The sequence below is a fragment of the Myotis myotis genome, unplaced genomic scaffold (assembly GCF_014108235.1).
Source record: "Myotis myotis isolate mMyoMyo1 unplaced genomic scaffold, mMyoMyo1.p scaffold_m19_p_2, whole genome shotgun sequence".
Taxonomy (NCBI): Eukaryota; Metazoa; Chordata; class Mammalia; order Chiroptera; family Vespertilionidae; genus Myotis; species Myotis myotis.
The window spans coordinates 111211407-111223367 of NW_023416324.1; the positions used below are offsets into that span (position 1 = coordinate 111211407).

General features: G+C 40.3%; 1 protein-coding gene across 4 annotated transcripts; it reads right to left on the minus strand.

The window, feature by feature from the left end:
* Nucleotides 1-2689: 2689 nt before the first annotated feature.
* On the minus strand, nt 2690-11520 carry TM4SF1 (transmembrane 4 L six family member 1). Of its 4 annotated transcripts, XM_036350552.1 has the most exons (6): nt 11188-11509; nt 9573-9662; nt 9339-9484; nt 5434-5614; nt 3529-3587; nt 2691-2877 (listed from the first exon to the last, which is right to left on the minus strand). In XM_036350552.1, the coding sequence occupies exons 1-5, from the start codon at nt 11362-11364 to the stop codon at nt 3573-3575; spliced, it is 609 nt and encodes a 202-aa protein (XP_036206445.1). In that variant the 5' UTR covers nt 11365-11509; the 3' UTR covers nt 2691-2877; nt 3529-3572. The 4 variants fall into 4 exon arrangements, with proteins under 4 accessions (XP_036206446.1, XP_036206445.1, XP_036206447.1 ...); XM_036350553.1 differs by lacking the exon at nt 3529-3587 and having other exon boundaries at nt 2690-2877; nt 11188-11520; XM_036350554.1 differs by having other exon boundaries at nt 2691-3587; nt 5411-5614; nt 11188-11517.
* Between the last annotated feature and the right edge of the window lie 441 nt (nt 11521-11961).

Below are 11961 nucleotides of genomic sequence, written 5' to 3' on the forward strand. Positions count from 1 at the left end.
AACCTCAAATGAACATTTAGTATTTCCTTTATTATGACTGCATGCAACAAATCTCAATAGTATCAGCAATACTGATCATGCTTTCATCAACAATACAAAGTTACATATTATTTTCATATCACATTAAAATCATTGCAGGATCTTGAAATCTCATTTCAATTGGAATCGTATTGCAAAAGAACAGTAGTTCTTAGACCCACTCATTAGACCACTGCTAGTCACCCGTGGACACTGTTTACCTATGCACAGACACTGATGTGATAGAGCTCGCCATCAAGAAACCCATATCATAATTTTCAAAATCATTTTGATAAAATACTTCAATATATTGATTTACTTTGTAATCCTATATACTTTCATTTATTCACTTTTAATTTTCTCTTTCTCTCTCTCTCTCTCTCTCTCTCTCTCTCTCTCTCTTTCTTTCTTTCTTTCCTTTCTTAGTTTCTTTCTTTCTGAGAGAGAGAGAGACAGAGAGAGAGAGAGAGAGAGAGAGATTGAGAGAGAAACATGGATCTGTTGTTCCCTTTATTTATGCATTCATTGGATGTGCCCTGACCAGGGATCAAACCCACAACCTAGGTGTATAAGGACCATGCTCTAACCCAGTGGTCGGCAAACTGCGGCTCGGCAAACTGCAGCTCGCGAGCCACATGTGGCTCTTTGGCCCCTTGAGTGTGGCTCTTCCACAAAATACCGACTTCTGCGCATGGGCCACGGAGTTTCAATCGCACTGTACGTGCATGCCTGCATGTGGTATTTTGTGGAAGAGCCACACTCAAGGGGCCAAAGAGCCGCATGTGGCTTGTGAGCCGCAGTTTGCAGACCACGGCTCTAACCAACTGAGCTACCCTGCCAGGGCTATTCACATTTTTTAAAAATTCTTTATTGTTTGAAGTATTACATATGTCTCCTCCCCCCCCCCCCCCGCATACCCAGCACATGCCTTCACCCCTCTACTATCTGTGTCCATTGGTAATGCTTATATTCATTCAGACAAGTCCTTTGGTTGATCTCTTACCACCTCCCCTCCCTTGTCTTCCCTCTGAGATTGTGTTACAGAATTTACCAGGTGACCAGAAAATACACACAGGAGTACTTGGAGATACAGGAAAAACCCATTTATTTCCAGATGTACTAGTACTGTGACTCAGGAGAACCTGTTTCCAAATCCTGAGCAAGCCAATATGGAAGAAGCTTTCTCTTTATACCCTTTGGTTTCTTTGTCGCCCAAATATGGATCAGACTTCCGGACCTTTCGCGTGCTTTGCAAGAAGCCCTGTGTGTTGGGATGGGTGCCGTGAGACCACACCTAAAGTCCTGGCCTGGCGCCAGCACTGATAACTGCCCCTTCCACCACCCCCCCACCCCGCCCCCCGGGGGTTGTGTATGGTTCATGGTTTATGGCCTTTGTAAAATGAGAGTATTTAGGTCTTGCAAGACCAGATAATTAAGGAAGGGGAAGTGAGTTAATTATCGGCTAGCAAGAATGTGCATTAGGGATACTGATTAAGTACAGTCAGGCTGCTAGCCCCCCCCCCCCCAAATGTCTTATTTCCCCATCAATTGGATGGTCTGTTCTTTAAACAGTATCCTTGATAAAAGTCTGTAGACTTCATCAGACTGCCAGAGGGACAGAAGTACAAAAAAGATGAGAATCCTTCAGTCAAGAAAGTGCTGTTGGGTGCCTTACAGGCAAGAGGAGCTCTGTGTTCTAACAGCCAGCAAAGATGCTTTATTAACTGCTTGTCTGTTGCTGAGGCAAATAAATACCTTTAGAGATGTAGATGTGAACAAAAACAACTCCATCTCTGTGTTCCAGATTTCATTTCATTTTTTGTTTCATGCTGCAACCTTTCACTAACCTCACTCACTGTTCTTGGCAAGTATATCAAAGCTTTTAGTTGCTGACATCTGTGTGCCTTAAAATATAGCCATAAACACTGTTGGGAAGGAGGGACAACTGGAGATAAATATCAAACTGGTGATAGCATAGATTATAAGCAATTATCTATCGCAAGACCACCAGGAGGCATGGCCTCTGTCACTACTGCAGTCTTTGTCCCTGTCTTGTCAATTATAAGTACCTGTCATACTTTTTTTTTTTTGTATAGTAGCAGGAGTCCATAGAAGAGAATAATCTGTGCAGAATTGTTGGGTCGTGTGTTCTGCTCAGACCCAAAGTTCCCATAAGTAAATTACTCTGCAATATATTCTATTATATTTTAACGGAGTTGCCTGCTTCGTTTGTTGGTCTTAACATACCATCCTGTTACAGTGGTCATTACAGCTTAGTTCCATCATCAGACTGCATTGAAAGCAGAAAATTTCTGAAAACAATTCCCAATAAATAGGTCAGGGGATCCTGTCGCTTGAAAGAGCCTATCTCTATACAACCAACATAAAATATCAAGAAAGAAAATATTTGTCATCCCTCCCCCGCCCCAGCCTGATGCCAGCCGTACCCAGCAGAAAGGTAGGCTACTTAACAGGTGAGGCCTCCAAGGGATGGCCGAGCAATGAGCAGAGGAAGGTAGGAGAGGAGGGAGGGGATGAGGGAGAGAAGTGGGATAAAGAAACAGGGAAACACACAGTGCCTAACGATAGAAGTTTCATAACCTGCAGACTGGAAAAAATAGGGAGAAAAAAAGGAGACATTTTAAACAAAAGACAATGAAACTAAACAAGAAAAAATGGTAGTGGATACTTTATTTTGTTGTATTTAAACAAGAAAGTTTGGGATATTTCCTTGTGGTCCTCCTGCCCCATTTCCCTTCTCCCCCATTTTCTCATGGTGCTTTATTCCGTTTCCCAACATGCTTCCTGTCTAATCATCCAGGCCTTTCTCTTCTTAAATACGTGATCCTCAGTGCTTGTCTTTGAAGGACAAAAAAGTTTGCACATGTTAGGAAAACTTAGGATCTGAAGTGCTTGCAGCAACCAGCAGCATTGTACATTTTGACTCATTCATTAGGCTTGGAGAATCGTGAGTCAGTCCTCCCACTCTGGGCAAGGAGCTGTCCCTCCCAGAAGGCAAAAACAGTGCAAAGAAGCTTCATATTAGAGAGTTGCAGGTACATCAATGGGAAACACCATATAAACAATGAAAAAAAATCATCTTTTCAAGTTGTTGGATTTTCTCCTTCATGATCTTAAAAAAGCTACTAGAAATCTTTCATTTAATAAACACAAGCACATATATACAGTAGAAATTTGGATGTAATATTTATCATGGCAATGTTTCTTAAAAACATTACTTCAGAGTTTATCTCAAATGCATTGAGGACCATCACTCCATCTGTAAATAATCTCAAGAGTGTGGTTTATTTTCTCATTCTTTAAAATATATATATATATATATATATATATATATATATATATATATATATATATTTGTTTGCTAAGTGCAAACACTGACATCACATGAAGATGCCAGTCTTTACACACATTTATAAAAGGAGCATAAAAGAAATATAATACACTAGTACAAAGTTTTACAAATTAATACAAGTAAAATATATAAATTACAATGAAATGAAGGAAGATTGTGGTTCTGTCTTGGGGTGGTTATTTTAACAGTCATATTGCTGTAAAGAAAATGAAATATGCATTAGGTTACAAACAGGCTAAATGAACAATGATGGCATTTCAGTCTTTTAAATTCCTACTTTAAGCAAGCATGAAGCTGGCTGATCTCAACTTCAGCAGAGTTTCTAGGGACAATACTGAGAGCTCAGACAATGCTCACAAAACATTTCCTAAACAAACCAGACAGACCAGTTGTCCTCTCGGAGTAAAGGCTGCAGAAAGGGGCCATGGAAACTGTAGCTTACCAATGCTGAGTTGGCTTTGAGCATGTTTGGTAGGTTTTTAATCTTAGGAATTTTAGAGATAATGCCATGGGAGTTTCACACAGGAGTGGGCTCAGTGTGGGTAACCTTTCTCATTAAATGCTACCGAGTTCTACAGTTGACTCATCTTCAGTAAAAAACTTGCTCTTTGAAAGTCACTTTTGTCTTATAAACAAAGGTAACAGAGCTGCTCTGCAGTGTTGGGAAAAGCAGCCACTCCTACTGTGACTCAAATGTAAACCCAGGGAGACTAGTTTCTCCCTCCCAGGAGAGAGTGTCACTCTGCTAAACCACTACAGTAACTTTGGTCATTGACATATTATGCCTGTCCCCAAGATGCATGAGAACTGAGGTCTAGTGGGGCCTCACACAATTTAAACTGTGCCTTATGAAGCTCAAAGCTAAAGGATAGGTTACTTAGTAATCAGAGAGGACTCTTCCTTGCCTCTCCCAAACCATCTTGCTGGAAACAGCTCATGGTAAAGGGTTCCCACTCCTTTGTTTTCTTGGGATTTTGGCGAGCTCCCAAGGAAATTATTAATCTTACTGGATTAGCCTAATAAGGCAAACTAGATTTTTATTTTAACTTCCCCTCAAAAAATTAGAAAGTTTTCATTTACTTACAGCAATGTGTATTTTTTTATGGTAATAGTGGACTTTTGGTGTTCATTGGGTTTTATCTTATTTTAAAAGAAAGTTAAGAGACCTTGAACCATTTACAGAGAAGTAAATGGTTAGGGAAATATACATTAAATAAATTTCTATTTACCTAATCCTGTTTTACAGAATAAGACATAAAACAACACCACCCTCCAAATTAGACCAAAGCTGACCTTCCATCAATTTAATAATATATAATTTTTAGGAGGCTATAGAAACAAGATGTTCTTCACTACTAACAAATGCATATTTTTCTCCAAAATCATATCCCCAGGAAACAACTGCTTCCTGGTTTTCTTTCACAGTGAAAGGCTTTTCATGAGCTGCTACTAGTGATTCTCTCTGCTTAGCTGTTTGAGCTTTTTATGACTTCTTATTAGAAAGGAGCTGTAGAAAACCCAACAGAACAGCAAGTATTGCATACAGGTTAAGAGCAGGTGCGGCAGCAAAAGATGAACCAGGGTTGGAAGCCCATTACTTTCTTGACTAAGTGATTTTAGGCATATTGCTTAATGTCTGAGTCACAGTCTCAGCTGAAAAATTGGTTTAACACTATGCCTAATGCAATGAATGTTGACTATTATTTGTGAAAACTAGTTGGGAACAGGAGAGAAGCGAAGAGAGGACATTTCTTTTGTGTCTGCAGCCAGAACAGTGGGTTGGCTCCTGAATGGGGCACTTTGTCTATGGGTGGCATTTTCCCATATCCACAGAGCTAATTATGAAGGTAACTGTAACATTCAAGGAAACTTATTATTGAGAGCAAAACTGAACACTATAAATACTTTGCCACAAAGACAATGTAGGAATAAATGCTGGTAGGCTGAGCAATGTTTGATTTTTGCTTTTTTCTCTGTTACGGTGCATTATATTGATTGACTACATGAGGGACAGGCTACAATTTTTTCATGCAGGTTCTTACCTGATGGTGAGTACAGCAGTAGCCACATATGCCTCCAAGCATTCCGTTTATTACTTGAATGAGACACAAGATGAATTCAATTCCACCTAGTGCCAAGAGTATAGAAAACAGAGAAACATTCCATTCCACAACGTGCCTGGGTTCGATGCAGTGGGACCATGTGGATGTATCCAGAAGGTATCTGTGCATAAAAAGAGAAACTTCTGACACATGACCAGACCTAATGGGATATCTCATAAGCTACTTTTTGTGCGGTGTCTTTTTATTCAGAAAAAAGGGATGAATTAATTCAATGGCCTATCTCAACTTCTTCCAATCCATGACATTCCACAAAACAACAGTTTAGCCCAATTTTGTTGCCATGATAAACATAAAACTTAACAGAGAGTATTGAGCACTCAGTGTGAGACATTGAGCAGGGCTGGGAATGCAATAGTGAACATGACATGGGCTCTGTCCTGGAAAAGCACAATTTCAGGGAACAGACAATAGCTATCTCAAGCAACAGATATACTAATTAGGTAAACCAAGTGTGAAAAAGCCACAGAGGAATGAAACCTAACTTAGACCAGGGAGAAGACCTACATATGTAGCTTTCCCACAAGTCTGAGCTTCATGAAGGTAGAAACCAGACCTTTCATCATTGTTTATCCAGCCCCTAGACCACTATCTGGCACATAGTAGGTTCTCAACACATTTTTAAAGTAATTGACTGATACATAACAATCCAAAGTTACTATGAGAAATGTTAGGAAATAATGCTGAGGTAATATCTGAATATATATATATATATATATATATATATATATATATATTATAAAATCTTAGGAGATTTTCTAAATACCTGGATATTCTTATAGTCTGAAATATTCTCTCATTCTTCTTCTAGAATTTTGACCTTTGGTACATCATAGAGTGTTTAAATCCTTAATGAAACAGGATTTAATTATGTGAGAAAATCTAGGATTGACTTAATTCCACAAAGAGGTCTGGTATGATTCTTCCCTTTTCAGTTTTTCCTACCACACAGAAAGGGGTTGGGAATTAGAAACTTAATTTTGGAATGGCTCACTGAGACAATCCACAAATCAATTTGTTTACAAAACAGTCTGTCCTTCGGCTCTGTCTTTCTTTCTTTTTTAAAATTCTTCATTGTTTAAAGCATTACATATGTCTCCTTTTTCACTCATTGCCCTCTCCCCGGCCATTCTCCCCCCCACCCCCACCTCCCACCCCAGCACATGCCCTCACTTCCCTACTGTCTGTGTCCATGGGTTATGCTTATGTGAATGCATACAAATCCTTTGGTCCCAACCCTGTTTTTCTGTATGTCACTGAAACAAAAACCTGTAATTTCAGGATCAAAAGTAAAAAAAAGTTCTTTGGCCCCACTTGGCTATTGAACAACTAATCACTGGCTTGTGACCATTATTATTCCCCATGTTGCAATCTCTGAACAGGTTGAAATGAGGAATAACATAGAAGCAGTTTTCTTGTAGAAGCTAAGGTGAATTATGGGAGGAGTCATAAAAAACTTTAGCAATGGCTCTCAACTCTCCTTGTATTCCAGCTATATTAGTCATAACTTTTTTTTAAGAGATGGGTTTTTTGCAGTAGTTTTGTATGTCTGTGCATACATAAACAACCAATTTCTACTAGTACATTCAGTATGTACTGAACAAAAAAAAGTCACAATTTTTGAACACCAAAATTTTACTCCTGTAAGTGCTAATTTTCTTTCAAAGGCTACCATTGGGCTGTATTCATTGTAAGCAAGTAGATAATATTAACAGCCAACAGTGATAGTGCTCACAGGATATTTGCTTCTATGACAAATATTTTACATATGGTATCTTGCTGACAGCTGCCACTAGTTTTATTTTACAGATGAAGTAACTAAATGCAGAGATCTCAGTTCACTTTTTCCTGGCCATTTAGAGACTAAATGCAGAGCTTGGAAAAAACTCAGGTTTATCTAATTCCATACTCAATCTTATGACCTTAGTACATGCTATAAAATTCATGGGGGACAAACACTCTTCATAATATAAAGATAGTTAAAATTCATTATTCATATTATTTTTACTTATTTATCGCTAAGCCTTTCAAAATTCAAAGAAGCATGTCATTCACTTGTTATAATGTACATCAGTTTCTATCAGCTGTTTCTGTTCATTTCTTAATAACAGATAAGAAATAAGTATCAACATAAAACAATGGAGCATCATAAATTATCCTGATGTTAAAATTGTAAGACCTGTCTTATATAGCAACTAGAGGCCTGGTGCACAAAAATTTGTGCACTTGGGGGGGTCCCTCAGTCCAGCCTGTGCCCTCTTGCAGTGGGACTCCTCGGGGGATGACCACCTGCTGGCTTAGGCCCACCTTCCGGGGGATTGGGCCTAAGCTGGCAGTCAGACATCCCTCTAGCAGCCCAAGAGCCCTCGGGGGATGTCCACTTGCCAGCGGGGAGCAGGCCTAACTACAGTCGGACATCCTTAGTGCTGCTGAGGAAGTGAGAGAGGCTCCCACCACCACCACTGTACTGGCAGCCATCAGCCTGGCTTGTGGGTGAACAGAGCTCCCCCTGTGGGAGTGCACTGACTACCAGGAGCAGCTCCTGCATTGAGCGTCTGCCCCCTGGTGGTCAGTGTGTGTCATAGTGACCAGTCATTCCTAGTCGTTCTGCTGTTAGGGTCAATTTGCATATTACCCTTTTATTATATAGGATAGAGGCCTGGTGCACAGGTGGGGGCTGGCTGGTTTGCCCTGAAGGGTGGACTGGATCAGGGTGGGGGTCCTGCTGGGGTGCCTGGCCAGCCTAGGTGAGGGGCTGATGGCTGTTTGCAGCTGGTCACACCCCCTTCAGGGTGGGGGTCCCCACTGGGGTGCCTGGCCAGCCTGAGTGAGAGGATGATGGCTGTTTTCAGGCTGGCCACACCCCCTTTGGGGTGGGGGGTTCCCACTGGGGTGCCTGGCCATTCTGGGTGAGGGGCTGAGGGCCATTTTCAGGCTGGCCAAGCTCCGCCCGGCGACAAGGAGAAGCTCCCAGCCTCTCCTTTTTTCTTTTTCTTTTTTTATTCTGGTATTTATTTACCTTCTATAATTGAAACTTTGTTGCTTTGAGTGGAGCTCAGAGCCAGGGCCACGGCAGGCGGGAAGCTTGGCTTCCTTCATCATTGGGGCAACCAAGCATCCTGTTTGCTCCAGCTCCGTGGCTGCGGGCCGCCATCTTGGTTGGGTTAATTTGCATATAGTTGCTCTGACTGGCTGGTGGGTGTGGCTTAAGGCATAGTGAAGGTATGGTCAATTTGCATGTTTGTCTTTTATTAGTGTAGATATCACTTTAAGTAAGGATACATTGTACATAGTTATGTTTATGTGAATGTGTATGGGAAGGAAGAGTAGTAGTATGATTTTCCGAAGCTTTGATTAAATTCACATAGTTTCCATCTATATAAGGATTCCATAATATTTCTTATAAAATAGTAGAAGCAGCCAATTGTTCTGAAATAGTGTACATATGAACACAAACTACAGCCAGGCTCCGTGGGTCATGGGTTTGAATCCTGATTGCATGTCCTCACAATGTGGCTTTGGTTAAGTTACTTCATCTCTCTGTGTCTTTGTTTGCTCATTTTTTTAAGTGGGAGTGATAGTGGAAGTCACCTCACAGGGTTATCATGAGACTGCTTCAGTGTGTCCACTAAAAAGCCTTAGAGCTTCTCCATATCAGGCACTGAGCGTCAACCCTCAGACACCCTAATCCATGACTGAGTCAGTGCCAACAAACCTGGCTGAGTGGATGGATGAACGGATGAATGATGCCTTTTTAGTTTAATGGGTTTCCACTATACACATGTGGTGGATAAGAATGTGTGGTCTGTTACAGAACAATTACTCACTGTCCTTCAGTGTCCAGAAAGGTATAGTTCCACTGGTTGGAGGAATCAAGACATAGTGGTCCTGCCGCTAAGCCCAGAGCTGCCACAATGACACAGTAGCCAGACCCTGCAATTCCGATGAGAGATGCCAGCACAGAAGAAAGCATCTAGAGGAGGAGAAACACCGGGGATGAGCCACAGAGCGTCCTGCAATGGTGTGAAAACCAATGTCTCCACCAGAGCAGGAGGACCTACCGCGCATCTTTTGCCACAGTTGTCGTGGCCGCAGCAGCCACAGCAGTCCTCTTGTTCCAGCCCAATGAAGACAAATGCTGGCAGGAATATCTGATTAGAAAACAAACAGATTAAAGTCATTGTCTTTCCCCAAGTCCATAAGGGTCAGGTTAAGTACTTTCGGTAAAATACATTCGTTTCTGACATTGTTAACTGGCATTGGGTTAAATTGATCAGGTATCTCAAATAATGTGAAATGATGAAGAGAAAAAACCCTCTAAATGTAATATCTTCTTGTTTTCATATAATGTGTAAAGCATTCTTTAGGGTGAGGGTGTGTGATATGGGAGGACTAAAATAATAACCTTTGAATGCGCTTATTTCACATGAGTTCCTAACATAGCCCTAGCTGCAACTGCTGCTGGGTTTTGTTGTTATTGCTTTTTGCAAGTGTTGTTTTGCAATTATTAAACCTTGCCTTTAAATCTGATTTGTTTTTCATTGTAAAACATAGAAGATACCAACAATCCTTAACTGACACCTTTTTTTGTAAATGGAAGAGATGGAAGCTCTGTATTAATAAAAGTGAACTGCTTCTTTGAAGACATGATTGTATGGTTATAGCTTTATAACAAAGCTCTTTATATAAAGTAAGTATGACATACTTTGAGATAAAAAGAAGATTAAACAAGTACAATATTATTGAAGGACAAATGATTATATTAATGTGATAGTAATGTTTAAATTCAAAGCAGATTTATCAAACTATAATTAGTATATGAAGTTTTAAATGTTTTAATATCCTTTATTTGAATAAGAAAACTATTTTGTCTAGTATTAGCAATTCTATAAACTTCTCTTTAAAATTCTTAATTCCAGAATTTTAGAGTAGCAAGCTCAAGTTTGTACACATTCTTTCCATGATATGCTTAAAGCTAGTATTTTCAGCTCCAAAATTGGCAAGCACATTCCTCTCACTTGAATTAAAAATAAACTTTGAAAAAAACAACACATTCCACTGCTAGCTTCAGACACTGATCTGCTGCTAACGGCAAGATTTTCCTGGACACCACACCCAAGAATTACATAAAGGAGAAAATCTATAGTTCTTTCTAAATAATAATGCACTCACAATTTATATATATATATATATATATATATATATATATATATATATATATATATATATTTTTTTTTTTTTTTTTTTCCTGTTGCAGATGCCTGAGGACAAACAGCAGAGATTTTGGATCCCAAGTTCTGTTGATTTAGACAGAACACCAGCTGACTCCTCTCAACTCCCCAGAGCAAAAATTATCCAGGGCTGCCAGCTTCAGGACTAGAAACTCCAGTCTCTCTAATCTGATTTAACAGCTAGTATCTGTTTCTAGTTGTAAAGTAAGAGAGTTTAGCACAAAGATAGTTCATTTTTAGTTGAAAGAGGATTTTGTAAAACGACATCCAATGAAATTAGTATCTTATACCTATCTCAACTTTTGCATAATCTGCTTTCAAAAGAAGAATGAACAAAAATCACTGGATTTGGAAATAGGCATTATAGAAAACTTTCCATGAAAACACAAGAAATCATCACATTTAACAGAAGTTGTTAAAGTTGTAATAATTTTGAACAACTTACCAGCAAGCCCCCTCCTATGATGCCAGAAAAAAACCACACAAACTTGCTGAGGTGGTCTTCAGAGGCATACTTTGTTTCCCCATTGGGAAAGTACAGCAAGATGTTAGCTACAATGCAGAGGATGGCGAGCCCCACCAGAGACTGTCCGATGCATCGTGCGCACTTGCCGTAGCACATGGTGGCAAGGAGTCTGGGGGTTATTTTTCCCCCTTCACTCTGAAGGTGAGGGATGGCCCAAATCAGATGGGAGTGTGCCTGTCTGCACAGAAAACAAAAGCCGATTTTCAGCCCATTCCTACAGCCTCTTAAATACTGTGATTCTTCGTCACAGGGTGGATGAGGTAGCTTGCTTTCATTGGTCCTGATTACACGCTGCAGTTGGGGAGGGGAGAGAGAAGGAATGTCCCGCCCTTCAAAAGGGTTGGGACAAGTGAAACCAGGGGCAGGACATGAGGAACAGTCATAGGGAGGAGAGAAAATGATTAATCCTCAACAAGAAATTAACTGTGCAACTCCTTTACAGGATTAAAAAAAAATCCACAGGAAAGTCTAGTACAACTTACTAGTAACTGCCAAGTGTAAGTGTCCACGCTGTGATCTGCCCGGCTTGAGGCTTTGAAAGATGGTGGACTGTGATCCTGCTCCATGCAGGACAGTTTTCAGTTTGAGAGCTCTGGGTTCACTTCTACTTCTGCACTGATTTAATTCGAAACCCGGGCTAGTCCCTGAGGTCTGAGCTTGTTTCCTGTTCTGTTAAAGGCAAGGCGTCCAAGC